The sequence below is a fragment of the Ascidia mentula genome, chromosome 9 (genome assembly GCF_947561715.1).
Source record: "Ascidia mentula chromosome 9, kaAscMent1.1, whole genome shotgun sequence".
In the NCBI taxonomy this organism is placed as follows: domain Eukaryota; kingdom Metazoa; phylum Chordata; class Ascidiacea; order Phlebobranchia; family Ascidiidae; genus Ascidia; species Ascidia mentula.
The window spans coordinates 304,862-324,816 of NC_138574.1; the positions used below are offsets into that span (position 1 = coordinate 304,862).

The following is a 19,955-nucleotide window of genomic DNA, read 5'->3' on the forward strand; positions in this document are numbered from 1 at the left end:
TTCTCGAACACACGTGTGTCACGTGATCGCTGTTTATTTATTGCACGGGCGCATTCAACGCAGATATTACTTTTTAACAATCAATTGGGAATCCGTTTAATATCATAGGAATATAATTGCTGACGTTTAACCAACAACTTCCAATGAACGAAGTTGAAATAGTAGACGACTTTTAAAACGCACAATCAGTTCATCCAAGTTGCTGCAAAAAACAAGGCATTTAGTGAGTGAACTAACTAGTGTCAATGTATCTGTACATACAACGTCAGCTTACCGGCGTTCAAGACTGTTTGTGAGCGGTGGCAAAGTTTTCAACGCGTCTGAAAAAGATTTCCTGCAAAGTACGGAAACCACATGAACCGATATGAAAATGACGTAAGTCAATTGAAATTTCAGCACAAAAAACCCTCATGATTGTGTTATTTTGGCTCCATTTCCAATGATATTGGTTCCATGTCACAAACACAACATGAGCTAATTTTCAAACAAGGCAACAGAAAAACTTACCCGGATTCTGGTGATGAAAACGACACAGTTGCTTGTTGTATTGTTTCTATGTCGAGACGTGCCTGCTGCGAACCGTTCACACCGATTCGTGTAACACACTGCATGAGACGACACAACTCCTCCGCCACGCCCTGTATGACGTCATTCATCACCCTGACAACCAGGGCGGGACAAATCGAATAAACCTGAAAGTATCAAGTCGTGGTTTGGGGGTTTCACCACAATAATAAGTCATCTAACCTCGGAATGAATTGAAATAATTGACATCAGGGCAGACTTGATGTACGGGCGGACGTCTGTATTACGTACAACATGTTAACACTAGATAGATATCACTGAAATCACCTAGTACCTGAAGGTTTAAGACATTCGTTCCAATCAAAATCACCAGCATACATTCCCAGCTCCAGGGCGCCAGTTAGTGGTTCAACACGATGTTCCAAGTAAGCATCGAAAAGTTTTTTGTCAAGTTCGCTTGTTGAAGATTCGCACGTCTGCGAAAATCACCACAAGTTTAAACACGAAAACTTTAGTAACACTGGGACATGATTATCTGAGCTTTCACCCACACCAAATAAACAACACATATTCCTACTTGTTCCGTCACTTCAACGTTTGGAAAGTCAAGTTGTTTAAAATGTTGCAGCAATGGGAAGATTAGGTTTGTGGTGGTGTAGAATAAATTACTTATTCCAATCACAAGTCTTTGCTCCTGAGTACAAAAAATTATTCTTCAAACTTATCTTGTATTTTAACCCAGCATTAGAAGAATCTGTTTGTTGTAACATACTTTCTTCAACATTTATTTAAAATATATAAATATCAACAAAAAGACAAACCAGCGGGGGTGGAGTTGGGGCGTTGTCTCTACTTGGATCTGGCACAACGTCATCTAGGAATGACGTTCGTTCAATACATGATGTAAACACCTATTCAGTTGCCATGGAAAATATGAAAAAACTTTGGTAAAACAGTGAATGGTTCAATTTAAAAAAAAACAACAATGATTGAGAAGCGCATATAGTAGTGCACACTGTTACAATCTGTCACCAGCTGCACTGATGGCACTGTGCTAGTTTTTAACTAGCAGGCAAAAAGATTTCCAATTTGTGGTACTTTTGGTCAATGTCGATCCTTTGGTAACCAAATTGGAATCACTAGCTGCACTGATGAGACCTTATAGGTTGAAACATTGTACACCACTATCTGTAAATTACAATGTTTTTACCAGAAAAAGGTTTGTGAGCAGGTGTGAGATTCTGCTTTGCACAGCGACTCTTGCAAACACTGGTTCTTCACCTGGCAAGGACTGGAGAAGGTCGCGAACCACAGCAACCAACTCCTGTACTATCGTGTTGAACTGGGATGGCTGAAAATAATCAGTCATTTGAGAAGGTTATATAATGCATTGCATAAATTATTGCTTCAACACAAATGTTACTTGTATATGATTAAAAAGTAACATACAAATCACCAACCAACTGTGTAACACCCTTGTTATTCACTTTCCAATCTTCCTTCAGTCTCAAGGCACGAACATCTAGAAAAAAACAGCAGAAAACACCTTTTTTAATATCCAAAATCAACCTGATTATTTTGGATTACAACAGGTGTACATACTGTACATATTGCACCTAAACTTAAAGGTCATTCTGTACATCTCATTCAAATACATTCATTAGTTTAGTCACATTATATTTACTCCTAATAATCACCTTCCATTGCTTCTGCTAAGAAAGTGCTAAGGGATAAAACTCGCATGTCATGAATAACATCTTTCAAAGATTGTAATGTACCAGTAGGAAGGTTAAGTTGGGAAAGTTCACTCAGAGCTTGTCTGCAAACAAATCCAAATCAGCATCATATCAATTTTTATAGCACGCTTGATTTTTATTAGCTCAATAAGCAAAAGATAATTTAAGAAACAAAAGTGTATATATGGCATTAAAAGTTTTGACAGTGGAATGAGATTATGAGAATGTGTTTGAATACCTTACTGATCTAACACAATCAGAGAGGACTGTTGCAGGAAGGGGGATCTCCCCTGGCCAGACTCCATAAGATTCTCGCTCCTTGATATCTTCCTCATCTTCCGCCTCAACATGAAGCGTGGCAGGAAGAAAGGCTGCTCGTAGAAGATTCACAAACAGGATCACTGTATCTCGCAACAAACTCTGCATAAAGTAATATTCATTACTGTGAAAGAACAATTCTCAGACACAAAATTAACTCATGGTTGCTTAGGAAATAAATTCAATACTGTTCACACAGCACACAAGTGAATATTGATCAAAATTTTAAGAATTTCAGTGATTGGTTCAGTAAACTGCATTTGTCATTCAAGAATTGGCATGTCAGTTTACACAACGGGTTTAATAAGGCGTGTATTGTCAAGTACTTGGATAAAAAAAGGCCCAGCAATGGATAAAACAGATGTACTATCAGTTGCTATATTACATTTAAACAAATTTGTTTTACCTTCATTTGTTTAAAGTTCTTAGACGCAGCTTCCTTCAACTTATCGACATCCGCTGTCTTTTCTCCAGTTTCACTTAAAATCACACCGGTTGAGTAATGTTGCCATAAATGCCAATGCTCAGGGATTTGACTGACAGCAATGCTTGTGAGTTCCTGAAACAACAACATATATTTGATGTTAATTTGCGGTAAAGTATAATTTTCACTGAATGAAACGTTTACTTTCTATCTTAATGTTTGCAATAAAACTTAACAAAAGGACTACCTGCAAATATTCTTCACAAGCCTCCACCTTCCCTTGTTCATCTGAGTTTTTCGTGCACTTTGAAGCTAAAAAAAGACAAATTAAATAAATTTCAGGTAGAAATTTAAGTTCAATGATTATTTAGGTAAGTTCTCAAACAACAGAACAGGATTACCGAGATAAAACAGAAAACTAACCCTTCTCAAGATACTTGTTCTTGCAGATAAGCATGGACTCCTGAATCCACTCATGTTGATGAACTAAACATTCCCAAGCTGGATCTCCAGTGTCCCCAAGTCCGAGCAGATATCGAATCAATGTCTTTTGTCTGGCAAGCGGAGAAGGAAGTTCTTGTACTTCTTGTTTAAGCTGAACGCGGAATTGCTCGATTCTCTTTTCCACCTCATTGTAGACTATTTAACATTCAACCATCTTGTTGAAGCAACAAAACTTTAGCAACATGTTTAGTTACCTCTCTTGAAAACTCCAACATTGGTGTCGGAGAATAATGATTTAGCTTTTTCATAGTCATTGATTACTACACCATAATCTCCTTTTTGAATGTTTCTATCAATACTTAGTGGCAGATTGAACAGAAACTAAGAAAATAGTGTAAGTTTTTGTCGAGTCACCCGTAACAGGAAAACATACCTTGAATCGTTGCAGAACATTGAGAGTATTTCTTATGGAGTCAGCCCTGTCTTTCGATTGGAGAACAGTGTCAAATAACTGACTTGCTTTTTCACTTGAATCTGTGGGAAGCAATGTAATTGTATGTTTAACATGATGCTGAATTAAATATCAATATACCGATAAGTGTTGCCTCAAGCTTGTCTGTAATATTCCCACTTCTGCCCCCTACATCATCCTTCAGCATCTTATGATGGATATCTAAAAGCAAAGTTAACCCTTATATAATACATTACAGTTTCTGGAACTGTTGCTAATTACATTTCTTAATGTAGCTTGTCCTACAATGAATGCCAAGGCAATTTTAGGGATACTTCGGTTTGCTCTGTTTACTTGTACACATTTATTATCAACTGAACTCCATCCTCGGCAATGCACTTACTAGATAGGGTTTCATGGACTTCGAAGAACACAGGAAGACTATCTTTAACATGATTCAATGGTGCATTATTTGTGTTTCGATTAGCTTTTCTTTTCATATAAGCATGCCCATCCTACAAGAAAATAAGAACAGTGTTAAAGGGGTTTTATGCAAACAAATTCACACTTGTGCCATCAAACTTGCAATACACAAATATTTATTACCTTGAGGTTTTTAAAGGGGGTATTTTTGTGTCTTTCAAGTAAAAACCAAGAAGGGACGAAGTTTTCATCTGTAGGATCTGGGCTTCCTTTGACAAACATTTCAGCCAACTGCATGCGTGCTTGTGTTTTATTGCTAAGAACAAAAACAAGTCAAAATGATGCTTCAAAAGGTCGAAGGGTATTAACTGAATATTTTGTTCACATAAATTAATTTCATTGAGAATATTTCAAGATTTACCCCAAATCTTCGGAGTTCAATCCTAGGGGGTCAGTGCGTAAAGACAATGCAGCAGTCTTTTGGGTTCTATCTAGTCTCTGATCTACATATTCAGTTTCATCAACCCAAACCGGGGAACTTTCCAGTGGACCTGCACATAATTGTACTTTGTAGAATAACAGCAATTACAAAGGTACATTTCCTTACCAACTTTACGAGGTTTAAGCCCAGTAAAGTGTACAGTTGATGTTCCAGATCCACCACTTCTGGTAATAACAATTATTTCACCTTTGCCGAACCCAACGGAGGTACGGCATATTAACTTGGAGGGGGACACCCATTCCACAGTCAAAGAACAATTTCTCCCACATATTGCAACACCTGAAAACAAGTGCTGGTGAACCTTAACATGCTGTGGATTATCAAACGACATTAGGCCATAGATAATTAGGAGTGCATGAGCAAAGTTTGGTCAAAAATTTATAAACACAAAATATAAAATAGGCTAGCCTACATAAAACTCGTAACAATGTCAAATATATGCATGCTTATATCAAATTTAAGACTTACCCAATATGTCACTTTGATTATTACCCAAATTTTCTCCACGGATTGTAACTCTTGTCCCTGGCAATCCATCCTTTGGAGATATTCCAGTGACAACTGGGGCTAGCATTCTGTTTTTTTTTTTCAACCAGTTGTGGTACTTACTGTACAGTGTACAGTGTACAACAAATCGACAAACTATCTCGTAAAATAAAACAGTCATAAAACTATGTAGATTTGAGTTTTATTAAACCAAGAAAACTTTAATAGTTTTTCACAACTGGTACCGAAAAACAAGTAAAAAAATGTTCGGTTCTGAGTCCCCACTAAAAAAATTTCAGCAACAAAACAAGCCACTTGCCTTGTTACGTCACTACAGAGTAGCAGTACTAGCAGACAACTTTTGTAAAACAATTCGGCCAGTGCCCAAAGAATGTGGTTGGGAAGGAGGTGATTTGAAATTTCAATAATTCTGAAAAATGTCTGCAGGTATTTGGAAGATGAAACAGTTCTGAATAAAACAAGCCAAACAGCATGTATTTTCTAATCGCTGCCAGACAAGGTGTTGTTGCTTCAAGCTATTAATCAAGTGTTAAGTTGATTGCTGATATCAACGCGTGGCGTGATTGATCTACATTCAACCATTATAGGACTTTGAATTTGTCGTTTTTGTATTTTCTGAATTTTGTTACTGACGACAGTGCAAGATGCTTTTGGATTAACTAGAGTGGTGTTATTGCAACTGCATCACTTGGACAGGTTGTTTTGGTGAGTAAATTTAGTTTCATTGAAGTCTTTGTTTAAGTTAGGTTTGGAGGTTTTAAAGTGTTTGTGTTGTTATTAACCGCTTAAATAGTTTGCTTATTAGTATTTACCTTCACCCACAGTAACTTATATGTGCAGTAGCCTACTAATGTCATTCAGGCAGAATCCAAAATTATTTTTTTGTAAATTACGTTCCGCATTATCAAGCAGCATTTCACGACAAGGTTAAACCTATACAAATGAGTTCCTTCTGGGTTATATCATTCTGATTGAGTACGTGATATCTCTACCGATTTTTATTACTTTCGCGCTGATCGCAACGCAATTTTTGACAGATACAGAGATTTTAAAAAAATTCTAGGGAGTGGAAAGTTGTTTGGCACTGGATTAAAAGTGACGTCACCGGCAAAGCAAAAAGCGTAAAAAGACCCGTGTTTGAGGTTTTTCTGATAAACCTTTTTGTAAAATGCTGCTCAATGAAGCGGAAAGTTTTCATTGTAAAATTAATTTAATATTCTGCCAGAATGACAATAGTAATAGCCTACATACTTTTCATATATGACTTCACAAACACCGTTTTGCAAGGTTTTTGTATCGATTTATGTTTGTTGTCCAGAATTCAATTCATTTTTTTTCGAGAGCCTAAAAATCTACACAAATTGCGAACAATAATTAAGTGTAGACGGCGATAACCATACATGATTATGAAAGGCCGGCCCTAGACAAGGTATTGCGTTGCTGGAAAAAGGCAAAAAACGTCAATTTAAAGGACTGCCCAAATGATCGTACATGCAACACATCCAGGCAACCCATGTTGAAAGCAAGATGTAGGTCAACTTATTACGTTAATTTTTAGTGGGACTTGATCAAAGACACCAAAATTTTGAGAATTTTAGGAATTGTTTTACGTAAAAATTGTTTTTGCTTTCTGTCAAAACGTAACAACAATTTTTGCACCGTTTCTTTGAAACGCGGTTTAAATCCATTCAATCCACGGTAAAACATAGACGATGGTTAAGATCCTGGTAGTTAAATGTACCAACTTTACTCTGTGGAGCCTGTTTAATTACCTTAAAAGGCAATTACTTTAGGACACTAATTGGCAGGCGCCAGTCACTCTGCTTATATAGTCAGCGGTTGGTCACTTTTTGCGCATCTAGAAGTTGCTATTTGTGGTTGATTGCGCAACTTGAAGTTACCGATTAGGTCGATTACGTCAGTTACTTATATAGCATGATTACCAAACTACCCTAAATAGGTTATTATGTTTGGATTGACTTTATTTCCGGTTAACTGAAAGTAATTATGTTTATTTGGACTTTAATTATCATTTGCCAAAGAAATATCTATGTTTAACGTAGCTTTATTTACGTAGTTAGTTTGGTTGCCTAAGTTACCCATATGAGTAGTATAAGGTTGACAGAGTAGAGAACAAGGAGACTTCTTTCCAGTTCTCTGAGATTCTCTTTCTGATTGGGACACAGGAAAGAGTACTCTTTTTTTCGAAGGCTGGTTTGATATCACGCAAGGTGGCAGCACGCAGCGCTACACGCTCAATGCGGAACTTTACGAAACCGGGCGAATTTTAGTGATCGCAACAGGCGGGTCGCCGGTTATTAGCCACTGCGGGTCGGAACTTGACGTTGCCACCTGGCGAACCGGCGAAGAAGCGTAAACGCAAAAAACCGGCAGGCAAACGCAAGCGCACCCGTGACGACATTTTCGCTTGAGGGATGGCGTTGATCAGCGAGCACTCGATGCGTTGTGCGAAAAGCGAATCGGATTTGTTTACACTGAAGCCGACACAAACCAAGGTCAACTCGTCGCTCTTCGTCGAACATTTGCCCCTCGCGACGGTAACAGACTCGGGGCCGTATGATTTTCTGATCGCCACGGACGGGGAACATAACATTGACTTAAACGACACGTTGCTATCGTGCACGGTGCGTATCACCAAAGCCGACGGTACAAATTTGGACGCCGACGCTGCCGTTGCACCTTCAAATTATTTCGCACCAGCCTTGTTCAGTCAAATAGAACTGTCTCTCAATAATAAAACAGTGACGCCCGCCAGTAATAATTACTGATACAAATCGTACATCGAGACACTTTTATCATTTGGATCGGAAGCGAAGAATACACAACTGACCACATCGCTTTGGTATGGTGACAATGCAGGGCAGAATCAGATGAACGCATTGACGCGAAGTAACAGTGGATTTCAAGTTCGTCGCGCGATGGCGTCCGAGAGCCGTTCAATCGAAATGCTGTCTAAATTACACGTCAGTTTATGCCAGCAGTCTAATTACATCTTAAACGGCGTCCACATACGCTTGCGCCTTACGCGCGGTAAGGACGAGTTCGCTGTGATGGCCGCCAGTGATGCGAATGTGAAAATCAAGTTCGCGTTTTCACTATCGTCGGCGGGAGTATGACCACGGTTTGCGACGCGTTGGTGACCGGCCAAATCCCTGTTAGATGCGTGTTCGGGTTTGTCGACGCCACAGCCTACAGCGGGGCCTTCGAACGAAATGTTTAAACACATGAACATTACATACCTAGCTTTGTACGTAGATGGACGTATCTACCCCGCCACCGCATTTAAGCCCGATTTTCAAGGCGGTTATTACACAAGAAGCTATTTATCGCTTTTCACGGGGACCAATTCGCATTGTGAAAACCGGGGCAATTCCATATCGTATCGCTCGTACCCGCGCGTATACTGTCTGTTTTGTGTGGATTTGACACCCAACCACAGCGACCTTGCAACCTTCGACCTCCGGCGTTCCGGTTCGGTGCGCTTGGAGGTGCGATTTAAAAACGCGCTCGCCGCGCCTGTGGCGATAATTGCATTTTGTGAATTTGATAACGTGGTGACGATTGACCGCTTTCGAAACGTGGTAACGGACTTCGCTTCATCATGGACGAGATACAAATCGATGCCATACTCTCACGTGACTCGGCAACAGCGCATGCGTTTCGCGGTGTGTACGCACGAGACGAATTCGCTTCGTTACGTCATCGACCCTGCGTTGTATATTGTGAACAGTGATCTATCCGCAGGGCCACAATTTTTTATTTTTTTTCCGTATTTTTTTATTCCGCGCAGAAAAGGCGACAAAACAAGACAGTTACAGCGCACAAAAATACCGATAAAAAACAAGGCGCAAAAAATTCTTCGACGATAAAATACTCCATTCTACAATGTGTTGGTTCCTTTCCCCCTAATTTTTTTTTATATAATTCAATTTAAACTTTTTAAATTTAAATTTAAGTTAGTAAAATTTAATGAACAATTTTACCCCCTCCAAAAATTAGCCAAGTTTATCTTGGGTACGCCCTCGGCGTGCCAAGTTAAACTTGGGCGGGGAGTAAAAGACCTAACCTACAAAGAAAAAAAAATAGTATATTTGGGAGTCAGGCATCTGGAAGGGTCTGCATGTTCGGGAGTCAAGCGAATCCGGTATTCGTCATCTTGCGAATCAAAGCAAATCTCTCGGATTCGTCAATCTCGCGAATCGCACCAAACTGAGAAGTATATCGTTGTAGTAAATCCCAGGTGGGGCTTGAATGCGAGCGTTTCAGTTTGCGAACGTTTAAGCGCACAGTAGGTTTTCGTCTATAGCATCTAAAAAGTTGTAGGCGGTTAAACTTGCTAACAATAATTAGCAGCATGTTTTTAATCACTGCAAAATGGGCGTGGCGGTTCAAGACACATACATACAAAGACTTTTGTACATCCTTACGTCTCTCGCCAGACTCGGCGTTTCGGTTAGCCGTGCGTTCTTACTGGCCCTTACTTGTACAATGGATTTGCAATGTTGAGTGTATTCAGGGTCAAGGTCTTCTGCGACCCAGGTTGCTTGTGGATTGTTTCGGGCATAAAGAGAACTGTCGGTTAATTTGTTCTCAGCATCAAACGGCCCATAGGATACATCGCGGCGGTATGCTGTCTGAATGGACCCTGAATACTCCAACTTTACCGGATTGCGTGTGGATTGTTTTCGGGCATGGAGCACTGACATGTTCGTGTAGGTAGTTGCTATCTCTATCACAAAACCGATGTGTTTATCGCAGCGGGCTGCCATTAACATGGATTCATAATTTTAATGACATCACGCTGGTCATGTCCTGTTCAAGTTGTCTGGGCTGATTTCCCATCAATCGCCGTGTTTTGTCGGCCGTTTGTTTCCTTTTTGCGACTTTCGGGCCATATACTCATGTAACGATCTGTATCAGGGATGGTCAACATGGCAGCGAATACGATCGTCAGGAAAACGTTCGATTTGTGTCGAGTTATAGTCGCCAAACGTTACTAAAATATATTCGCAAAACTCACAACAAAATCAGACGCGATCGTCCAGTTAAACGATTGGCTGATCAATCGTGATCAAAGGAAACTTGTGGCAAAGAATAATTAAAACATAGACATCTGCAAAACAAGCGAATTGCCTAGCATAGTTCAATGACATCGTGTTTCGTTGAACTTGCTTGTCACTTCGTAGACTACCAGGTTTTTGTTCGCTGTATCTTACCATTGTATGGAATATTGTTGTTCTGAAACGGAAGCGGGCAAATACAAAAAAGGAATTTCGTTAAGCCGCACTTGCGTCGAGGTGTTGGTGACATGTAGCATTTTGATGTTTGTGGCGTAAAGCATTGTGGTGTCAGTGACATGTAGCATTTTGGTGTCAGTGACATGTAGCACTTTGATGTTAGTGACAAGTAGCATTTTGATGATAGTGACATGTAGCATTTTGATGTTAGTGACATGTATCATTGTGATGTTAGTAACATGTAGCACTTTGATGTTAGTGACATATAGCATTTTTGATATTAGTCACATGTAGCATTTTGATGTTAGTGACATATAGCATTTTTGATATTAGTCACATGTAGCATTTTGATGTTAGTGACATGTAGCATTTTGGTGTCAGTGACATGTAGCACTTTGATGTTAGTGACATGTAGCATTTTGGTGTCAGTGACATGTAGCATTTTGGTGTCAGTGACATGTAGCACTTTGATGTTAGTGACATGTAGCATTTTGGTGTCAGTGACATGTAGCACTTTGATGTTAGTGACATGTAGCATTTTGATGTTAGTGGCATGTAGCACTTTGATGTTAGTGACATGTAGCACTTTGAAGTTAGTGACATATAGCATTTTTGATATATTGCACATGTAGCATTTTGATGTTAGTGACATATAGCATTTTTGATATTAGTCACATGTAGCATTTTGATGTTAGTGACATGTAGCATTTTGGTGTCAGTGACATGTAGCACTTTGATGTTAGTGACATGTAGCATTTTGATGTTAGTGACATGTAGCATTTTGATGTTAGTGGCATGTAGCATTTTGATGTTAGTGACATGTAGCATTTTGATGTTAGTGGCATGTAGCATTTTGATGTTAGTGACATGTAGCATTTTCTTGAAATGGCGCAACAATTGAAAAAACACGCATGTGGTGACAATCTATTACAAGCGAATAATACACAGGATAAATATTTTGCGGCTGTACATTCAACGGCAAAAGCACCATACGAATGCATTGCATATCTTTGACAAGTCAAGCGAGGGGAAATAAGAACGCACGACCAAAGTCTTTGTATGTACGTGCCTTTCAACCAACGAGTGAACTCAAAACGAGGCATGCAAAATTTTCGCCGCGGATACAATTAACCAAATGTAAACCAGTGTCATATGCCCACAATAGTTTGTAGAGATTTGTCCGCACATTTAACAACAGCAGTCAAACGCCAAAAATATTAAATGGAGTTAAGATCATCAACATACATCGACAGAAACACTTACTTGTATCTTTCAAGTTTGTTGAGAAATCATTCCACAAAACGTGTGAAATTCCGACTGTTGGAAATATGTTGTTGAAGGGATCTGATTTATCTGAACAACAAAAAAAGCAGAAGTAGCGCCATCTACCGGCTAAAGTATGTTCAACGAAAACTTATTTTCCAATTAGATTTCTTCTGGTGCGAAGTGCATACTTTTACGTTAAATCTTTTGTTGTTTCCAATACATTTCAGCTGAGATTGTATAAACCACAGGGCCGTACAAGTAGTTTTGAAACTGTACTTGTCCACAAGAAAAAATGTTAGCCAGTAGAGGCAGCAACATTATAGTTGTGTTACAAACCATGTCATTTTGGCAATCAAGCCATATGAGTAGTATAAGGTTGACAGAGTAGAGAACAAGGAGACTTCCTTCCGGTATTCTGAGATTCTCATTCTGATTGGGAGACAGGAAAGAGTACTCTTTTCGTTCTCTTTCGTATGCATATCAAAGGGGGACTTGTATCAGGGAGATACTCACAGTTACTCATGAGCCTTCCGGTCTTGATTGGGAGTAAAATAAGAATCTCCTATTGTTTGTCTCTTTCCGGTGTCGCAATCGTGATACTATTTTTATCATGAGCGTGTGAACTTTGTTTGAGATATCTCGATGATCCGTCTGTTTTCCGCGCCAAGGATTTCGGGGCCACACGCAGTTCACTGTGAATTGATTGTCGTGATCTTGTGGCGTTTGTGGGTCTATCTGGTGAATTGTTTCCTGAATGCAACCCGTTCCCAATGCCTTCACGATGACATTACGCGACATGAGACGAGATCAACAAACAATTGTTTGTCGATCAGTTGTTAAAGGATATGAATTTACATGTAGTGTTTACTAATTACTGTGATGTAAAACATGGGTGCCTTTTTCTGCTGACACCTATACAATTTTACCTTATTGGAAATTATTTTGTATCTTGTTTCGAAATCAATGAAACGTTGGAGCGCACGGAGTATATGTTATCAGTATTTTGGTTCAGGGCGCAAAAAACGTGCACATTCCTGCTCTTATCGAGCATTTATTCTATTTGACGCTTGCAAAGCGCCGCCTTGAAATATCAGCCGAAGGCATCATGCCACAAAATTTTACATATCGGTGACAAGGAGTCCGTCAAAAAAGCTTTGAAGCAGTTCTGAAACCCGTAAACAGGTTGTTTGTCTGTCTCGGCGATTCGTGTGACGAATTAGAACTGCAATTTGCCTGACAAAGTTGTCATACATGCGGGACGTTAAATTTACATACAAACTGATATTTTTCGGTGTATTTCACTCCCGAATTAGCATTGACAATACTATGACTAAATTTTTAGTAATTATTGGTTTAATGGAAGCCAACACATCGATTGAGCATTCCCGACTGATTTCAATGACTAGTTTACAAAAAGCCTTTCTCCGTGAGCACTCTTCACAAATCAATGTATGCCGGTGTGGTTGTGTATACACTGTAAACACATGATAGCGTGATACAGGATGCGCTTGGTGAGTGACGAATGTTTTCGAAAACGCGTCGTGCACAAAATTCTTAATTTTTCAAGTGAACGTATTGAATGATGTCATTATGTATCCGCCCAGACGCTCGCGGGAACGTCCTCACGATTTTGTGTGATTTGAAAAACTCGTGTGGATTTGATGGCATCCACAAAATAAATTAAAATTTGTTTTTACAAGTAATTCGTGATCACTGCACATACATGATATGTCAAGCCACTCTAGTGTTATGAAGAAAACAAATTCACATATTTTCAAAAGCTTTTGCAATTCTACTTATGGCAGTTTCGTTAGCTGCTTAGCGTCAGTAGTGGATACATATGTCCCTTTCAAATAATTTTTATCTTCGTAAAGTGTTAGCCTTGTGAAAACGCATAATCGACATGTCCGTGAGGTAATTGCATTGAATACGCACGTGGTACGAGCACGTTCGAATAAAGGTTAATTACCAACCTGAAAATTGTCGGCCCAAATTACGCACGATCGTCTACGTCAATGTTTTGCGTCACAATATTAAAATACTTCGCAAGCACTTTAGTGAATGGACTGTTTTAGAAATTCGTTGACCTTACAATATTAAATATTTAATGAAGCAGAGTCATGTAAAAGCAATTTTTGAAAATATACGTGTTTAGCACAAGCTTAAAAAAGCTATAAACAGACATTCAGATGTGAAAATTGCTCGTTTTCTATGTTAAATTTTTTATATCAATGTAATTTCATGTAAAGGCTATAATTGTGAACGAACAGGCATCGTATGCCAGAAATCCTTGCTATGTTGACGTACTCGTATAGTTTACCATTTGTGGTCTTTATTTCGTTGCAAAACAACTAGGAAATACATATTTCACAACACTTTAAAGCAGTATGTTTTCACAGTTTCCAAACATTTAAGGTTGTTGCAGTCACATATTCAGAATGTTCAAACACCCTCTTAAGACATTAATCCTTTTGCACGTAATTCATTCCATAATGTTGGGGCCATGCCGCGCAGTCTATCGGAATCTTTTACTTGGACAAACCCGACACGAATCATGTTTTCAAGCAGTGCTGCTATGAACGTCTGCTTCATGTTCATTTGTTGTAAGCGCCGGAACATAGTAATTACATCGACTTCAGCTCTTCGCTTTCGCACCTGAAATTGTTGCGAGGAAGCGGAGAGTCGTTTGGAAGGCCATCCTAATCGATGGCTTTCTCGTAACCTGAAATTACAAGTGGTAAACGTGTCTGATACCGTGTGATTTATTAATTTGTTTAGTTTGCAACCTTGTCCATCTTTACTATATTTTTTTTATTATATTAACTTACCCCGCGAGTGACACTTTTTTGTCTTCTGCACTTGAACCCGTTCTTGTTAAAGTCGCTGCTGCTTTGTTTTTGTGAAGTTCTAGAAGCCGTGACATCTTAACAAAATGAAAAAGTCCGAGCGTAATTTTAAATAAGTCAGGATTAAAATATTTACAAAACGTGGCTGTCGTGACTATCTATGGAATCACCGCCCACGTGGCGTGAGAATTTTTTTGCTGAATTTTCGATCCATACAATTTTGATAATGACGTTTTGGATACACGTAGTAAGAAAATAGCTTAAAGCCTTCGACAGAGATATTCTTAAAACGTAAATGAAATTTGGCAGTAAGGCCGTATGCAGTGAAAGGTGTTTTTTTTATTTATACAAAATCGTGACTTACCGTAATATGATCATTGTCAACTCTTTCGGCGGAGGTTACAGCAATTACAAACAATGCAGCGCAACTGAATGCATAAATCTTCAATGACATAATCTTGTACGTTGTCGATTACACGTTTCCCACCTTACGTGTTTCTCTCTTGCAAAATAGCGTTCCATGGTTGCCCCCTATATAAGCCCTGTGATGTTTGTTCTACGTGGGAGAGTCTAACATTTGTCCAGAAAATGCCGTTTCCTGGTCGACATTTTCGCTTATCTTTGAAACAATAAATTTTTGACATTCCGCAAGCAAATGTCGAATAATAGCATCAATACCCAAAGATGGGTATGTAAACTCTGGCCCTATAATCGCATCCATTGTGTTCTGAGTGCTAGTATTTGTGTTTTCCCTTAAAATTTGTTTAGGCACGTGATTTCACAAGGCTAACTTCCTTTGTTTTGAGCGGATTTATTGATCACTACATTGTGACGCAGCGATTATGTTCTTCAGACGATTCTCTTAACCAGCAAATACCCCGAAAGGCAAAAATAAGGTCTCGTGCGGTTAATCGTAAACATAACACTTATTTAGACCGTGCGGATGCGGTGTAAGCAATAGCTAGATAACGCCGTGTTTTCTAGAACCTTTGCCATTTCGACGCTATCGTTGCACCTTTAAATGCATCGGCCTTCCTGTGCCAAAACTAGATCATCAGGAGAACTTCACTTTCTAATGATCATTTGGCATTACATCCTTACCTAAAATTAACTCACTCACACGTGCGGAACTGCATTCAAACTTTTTTCAAAAGCGCGGGCGTTTTAAGTCAAAACAAGTACAAGTTTTGAACGGCACGATATTTCTACGTCATTTGTAACCTTCTTGGGTAAATAAATCGATGCTAAATAATTGCATATTTTCTGTGCCTTGTTTTGAGATGCATTGAATTTGGCGTGATTTGTTGGGTTGACAAACGTCACACATGTTAGTTATTATCGTGGGACATGTGTGTGTGTGCAAGTAGAGCAATTTTACCATAAATCTTCGTTTGAATAAAAGCTATACGTGAAAATATTAAAAAGCTGTACGTGAGTATTACGCACCTTGAGCAGTAAGCAGCACATAGCACGTAATAATTTCGGAAGAAAATGCGCTTAATGTTTTGCGTTCCAACTGTGTGTACACCTGTCTGCACCTCTCATAGAAGCTCTTTTAGTACACAACTTGTATTTGTTATTGTGATGTTACTAGTCGAGATTTGCAAATGGGGGAAGAGGTTGTCAATCCGAAAATAAATATAAATATATTAAAGTACGCTGTGCTTTGGTCATTTTGCTTGCCATTCTCTTTGGTCTCTTTGCTTGCCATCAGCAAAAATTTGTGCTAAATCACTTGACATCAATCCTCGTGACATCGTGCAGCAGCTATGGTGTTTTGTGTGAGGCTAGGTTACATGCTACAATAAAACTCAGACACCTAAATGTCATTCCCCTGTACAAAGTTCGTTACTTCGCCAACAAAAGCGAGAGGTTACTTTGGGTTAAGCTGCTTTCGTTGTATCATCAACGCGAACTGCCAAAAGTGTTTGAAATTCTTTTTAGTCATGTTTTATTTGTTGACAACAACAAGTGTAATCGTGCAAAAGGTTCTGGTAAAAACAAAATGAATTCTGTCGGCATGGGGTAATTAAATAAATTAACACACAACTCAGATTTGCGTCTGTACTTCAAAAAAAATGGGTTTGGTAACACTCGCAAGGTATCAACAAGATTATAAAAGCAAACTGTCTGACATTTAAAATGCAGTTCAGTGACACAGTGCACATGACGTGTACAAACATCGATATAACATGTAGGCCGTACCCACTCCTTGGGATTTGAAACGGGTTTATACACCGAGCGAAAAAATAAATGAAATAATTTAGTACGAATTTTCGCGGTAAAAGTGTCACGATTTAGGTCGCTAGCAATTTCTTCTCAAGTGGGGAAATATTGCTGGGCAAAAGCGACAAAACCAATCTCTGTTTTTTTGAAAAGTTGCCGCTGCGTCTTCACCGACTTTTTGGGAAAATGCATATAGCGTTTTGCACTTCCTGAAGAGAAAACACATTATGTGTGACTTGTTGTGTTGCATAAAGTTTCGTAATGCAAGCTCAATTGTAGTAAGAAAAATATCGTACAGGTCTTACTTTATCAGTGTCCGATAGTATCTGGCCCCAACGTGTCTCTTTGAGGGACTCCTGTAAACAAAGAAAAATGAGCATACTGCATAATTGCAACGTATTCCTCTATGTAGGAACGTTTGGCAACAGTCAAATAACAAATGGTTTTACCTTTTTCGCCTGTCCGATGTTTCGTCTTGTCTCTGATGGGCAAAAAATGCTCGTTTATTGGCGTTGACGTTGAATATCAATGCGGGGTGGGCAACTCGTCTATTTGCTGTTTGGCTGAAGTCTTGGTTTGCCATCACCACCTCATTTCCCCTTGTTATTGCACGGTCATTCATTCTGCAACATAATACGACGTTTTTTGAAAATAGTTTTAAATGTTTCGCCGTAAATATACTGTGCCATTATAAAAAAAGCAAACACAAACTATCTGTGTGCGTAGCTGCTAATCGTTAGAATAACTGTTTAGTACCTGATAATCGCTTTAGTAGATGTAGGCAGTGAAAAAACTGTTCCAAACATCCAAGCAAATACGAACAGCAAAATTAGGGAGTTGGTGGGGAAGTTAAACTTGAACCAAAATAGCTTGACGTTTTCCATATTTTGCCGGTTTCTTAGTCCACCTTTGTTTGATGCCATTTGCAACAGCCTACAACTTATTCGTAATTAGTCCTGCAAGTAGTTAGCGTTTGTTGAAAATGCTTGGGTAATCCTACTTATCCTTTCCTATCTTGCAGCTAATGAGAAATTTCTTGATGCTTTCCACAGTGTTGGTAGTGTTTACACAAACAAACATGAGGTAACCACTAAACTTGTTGCGGCGGAAGGGATTATGTCAACAACCGAAGTGCGTCGTAACACTCCCATCGTTCCACAGACATCTATACAACTGGTCGGTCTCATTGGTCTAGAGGATTTTTCATTTCTCAGAACTCGGGCTTACTTTCGCACCGACTGGAGGCACGAAAAGTCTGGTGGAGAACGAACAAGATCCTACCTTTATAAAAAGAGATGCAAAAAAGGCAATACTTCAATTGGGTGGGTTTAAGACTTTTGGGCACTTTTTTAGGTGCGATTATCGATCTATCTGTAGGTTAATGTATGCGGACGATAATGATGATGAATCAGAATTAATCGACTCATCTATGCGGCTCCATGGTAGTTGGATGGTTGTTGGTTATAAGTATCTTTAAGTCATCTGAAGTACCGGATGTAATCCATTGGGAAGGTAATTGAAATGTCTCTGAGCGGGTCATCGAACAGTTGCCCTAATTTCTCTCCAGTTACGCAATTTCTCCATTGAGTTTCGTATGACGCAACGCGGACCACCCAGACATCAGCACGTTGAAACCGATCAGCCATAATCATTTTGTTTTTCGAAATCGAACAGCAAGGCAACTAGAAATGATAAATTCTTGTCAGTTGTGTTGAATTTGGGTAATTCTTGGAATTATCATGCTCCAATCTGTTTTAAATCACTTGCTGACGTTTTATCACGACTGAGATTACAATCAGTGACGTAAATATGGTATAAAATAACCAATTGTGGGTCGTGGTACAAGAAACTGTATCCCTTATTGGGAAGAATAAAGACAACGCGTATAGGTCATTGTTTCCTTTTTGTCCTCCAAAATCCTTGTATAATCTTCTTACAAATTGGTAGAGTTGTTTTGGGACTGAAATTTCAGTCCTACATCAGGTAATAGTTTCATTTGCAGTATCATACGTGACGTGAAGTTTCATTTGCAATAACATACGTTCAACACCGAATAGGATGCGCCACCGTATAAAAAAACTTCGAGGAAAAACCACACAACCCGTGAAGCCGGCCGGTGATAACACATGTTCTGCCGGCACTTGTTTGCCATACTCTGCGTGTGACGACTGGGCCCATCTATGTCTGACGAAGTTTTTAGTCTGCGACAATTTGCTACAATCCGTGTATTTGTATTTATCGCCTGCATTTTATCGCGTATCTTTTAGGGAAAATAAGATAAAGATTCGTGACTGGTGGGTTGGCCCACCTAATTGCATTCGTGTAAAAACGCAGTGTGACGCATTTATCTCAGATATTATCTGATAACCAAGTTGGACACGACCCGGTGTTTATTTGCTGCCACTTTCGTATCAACTATCAGTAAAACGGAAGAAAGTGACGAGCAAGCTGTGTGGCCCAGATACAACAAATCGTATTTAACGCGAAAACATTGATAAACTTTTGTTCGACTTCAAAACCAATATTTCGCTCATACCCACATCTGTATCCATGGCGTATTTATAGAAAGAAGATATTTTTGTCAACGCATTCCTGTCAGATCGCCGCGACCTGCCTGGTTGTCAACCCAACTGTATATTTTGTTGTCAACCCAACTGTATAACCGATCACACTGCGCCAAAGTTTCTGGTGACTCACGTATCAAGCACCGAACATACGGAAAAGCTAATGATTACCTTAATCACAATAATGACTAATGGCGGATTTGGCCACTGCGTCTTTATATATAGTTTTGATGTTTTTCATGTGAGAAGCTTTGTTGTCAGACGTGTATATAAGTAGCGATCCCTATTATATCGATACGTTACCTTCAGGTCATTTCATCGTTTTGCGTGAAATTACGGTGCTTATTTTAACCAGTTTCACCCATTTGCAAGAAATTTCTGTTTTTAATCAGGTGCGATTTTTGAACTAAACTGCTTTCAGATATAAGTCCAAGGTTTAGCGTATATCTTTATCAAGTGGTATTT

The 19,955-nt window shown here is 39.1% G+C and overlaps 2 protein-coding genes across 2 annotated transcripts; both read right to left on the minus strand.

The window, feature by feature from the left end:
- Positions 1 to 33: 33 nt before the first annotated feature.
- LOC145913522 (exocyst complex component 2-like) lies at positions 34 to 5,547 on the minus strand. The gene is made up of 22 exons (XM_083001224.1): positions 5,292 to 5,547; positions 4,929 to 5,102; positions 4,743 to 4,872; positions 4,505 to 4,637; positions 4,302 to 4,413; positions 4,040 to 4,120; positions 3,881 to 3,981; positions 3,702 to 3,828; positions 3,427 to 3,642; positions 3,251 to 3,315; positions 2,986 to 3,138; positions 2,500 to 2,681; positions 2,223 to 2,344; positions 1,986 to 2,047; positions 1,736 to 1,876; positions 1,347 to 1,436; positions 1,103 to 1,219; positions 860 to 1,001; positions 748 to 803; positions 508 to 692; positions 275 to 334; positions 34 to 202 (listed from the first exon to the last, which is right to left on the minus strand). The coding sequence occupies exons 1-22, from the start codon at positions 5,488 to 5,490 to the stop codon at positions 127 to 129; spliced, it is 2,724 nt and encodes a 907-aa protein (XP_082857350.1). The 5' UTR covers positions 5,491 to 5,547; the 3' UTR covers positions 34 to 126.
- Positions 5,548 to 16,680: 11,133 nt separating this feature from the next.
- LOC145913532 (uncharacterized) lies at positions 16,681 to 18,001 on the minus strand. The gene is made up of 4 exons (XM_083001237.1): positions 17,683 to 18,001; positions 17,376 to 17,549; positions 17,232 to 17,282; positions 16,681 to 17,135 (listed from the first exon to the last, which is right to left on the minus strand). Exons 1-4 carry the CDS (start codon positions 17,847 to 17,849, stop codon positions 17,006 to 17,008), a joined length of 522 nt encoding a protein of 173 aa, XP_082857363.1. The 5' UTR covers positions 17,850 to 18,001; the 3' UTR covers positions 16,681 to 17,005.
- Positions 18,002 to 19,955: the final 1,954 nt, after the last annotated feature.

What these genes read in the sequence shown, in the direction of transcription:
- LOC145913522 (XM_083001224.1), bottom strand. Translation starts at nt 5,490, where the DNA reads ATGACTGTTTTATTTTACGAGATAGTTTGTCGATTTGTTGTACACTGT. An exon ending in AGAACTTTAAACAAATGAAG is followed by an intron (nt 2,682 to 2,985) that starts GTAAAACAAATT and finishes TACTTTATGCAG; the next exon opens with AGTTTGTTGCGAGATACAGT. An exon ending in TGCTCACAAACCTTTTTCTG is followed by an intron (nt 1,437 to 1,735) that starts GTAAAAACATTG and finishes GCAACTGAATAG; the next exon opens with GTGTTTACATCATGTATTGA.
- LOC145913532 (XM_083001237.1), bottom strand. Translation starts at nt 17,849, where the DNA reads ATGGCATCAAACAAAGGTGGACTAAGAAACCGGCAAAATATGGAAAAC. An exon ending in ACATCGGACAGGCGAAAAAG is followed by an intron (nt 17,283 to 17,375) that starts GTAAAACCATTT and finishes CTTTGTTTACAG; the next exon opens with GAGTCCCTCAAAGAGACACG. An exon ending in TACTATCGGACACTGATAAA is followed by an intron (nt 17,136 to 17,231) that starts GTAAGACCTGTA and finishes TTTTCTCTTCAG; the next exon opens with GAAGTGCAAAACGCTATATG.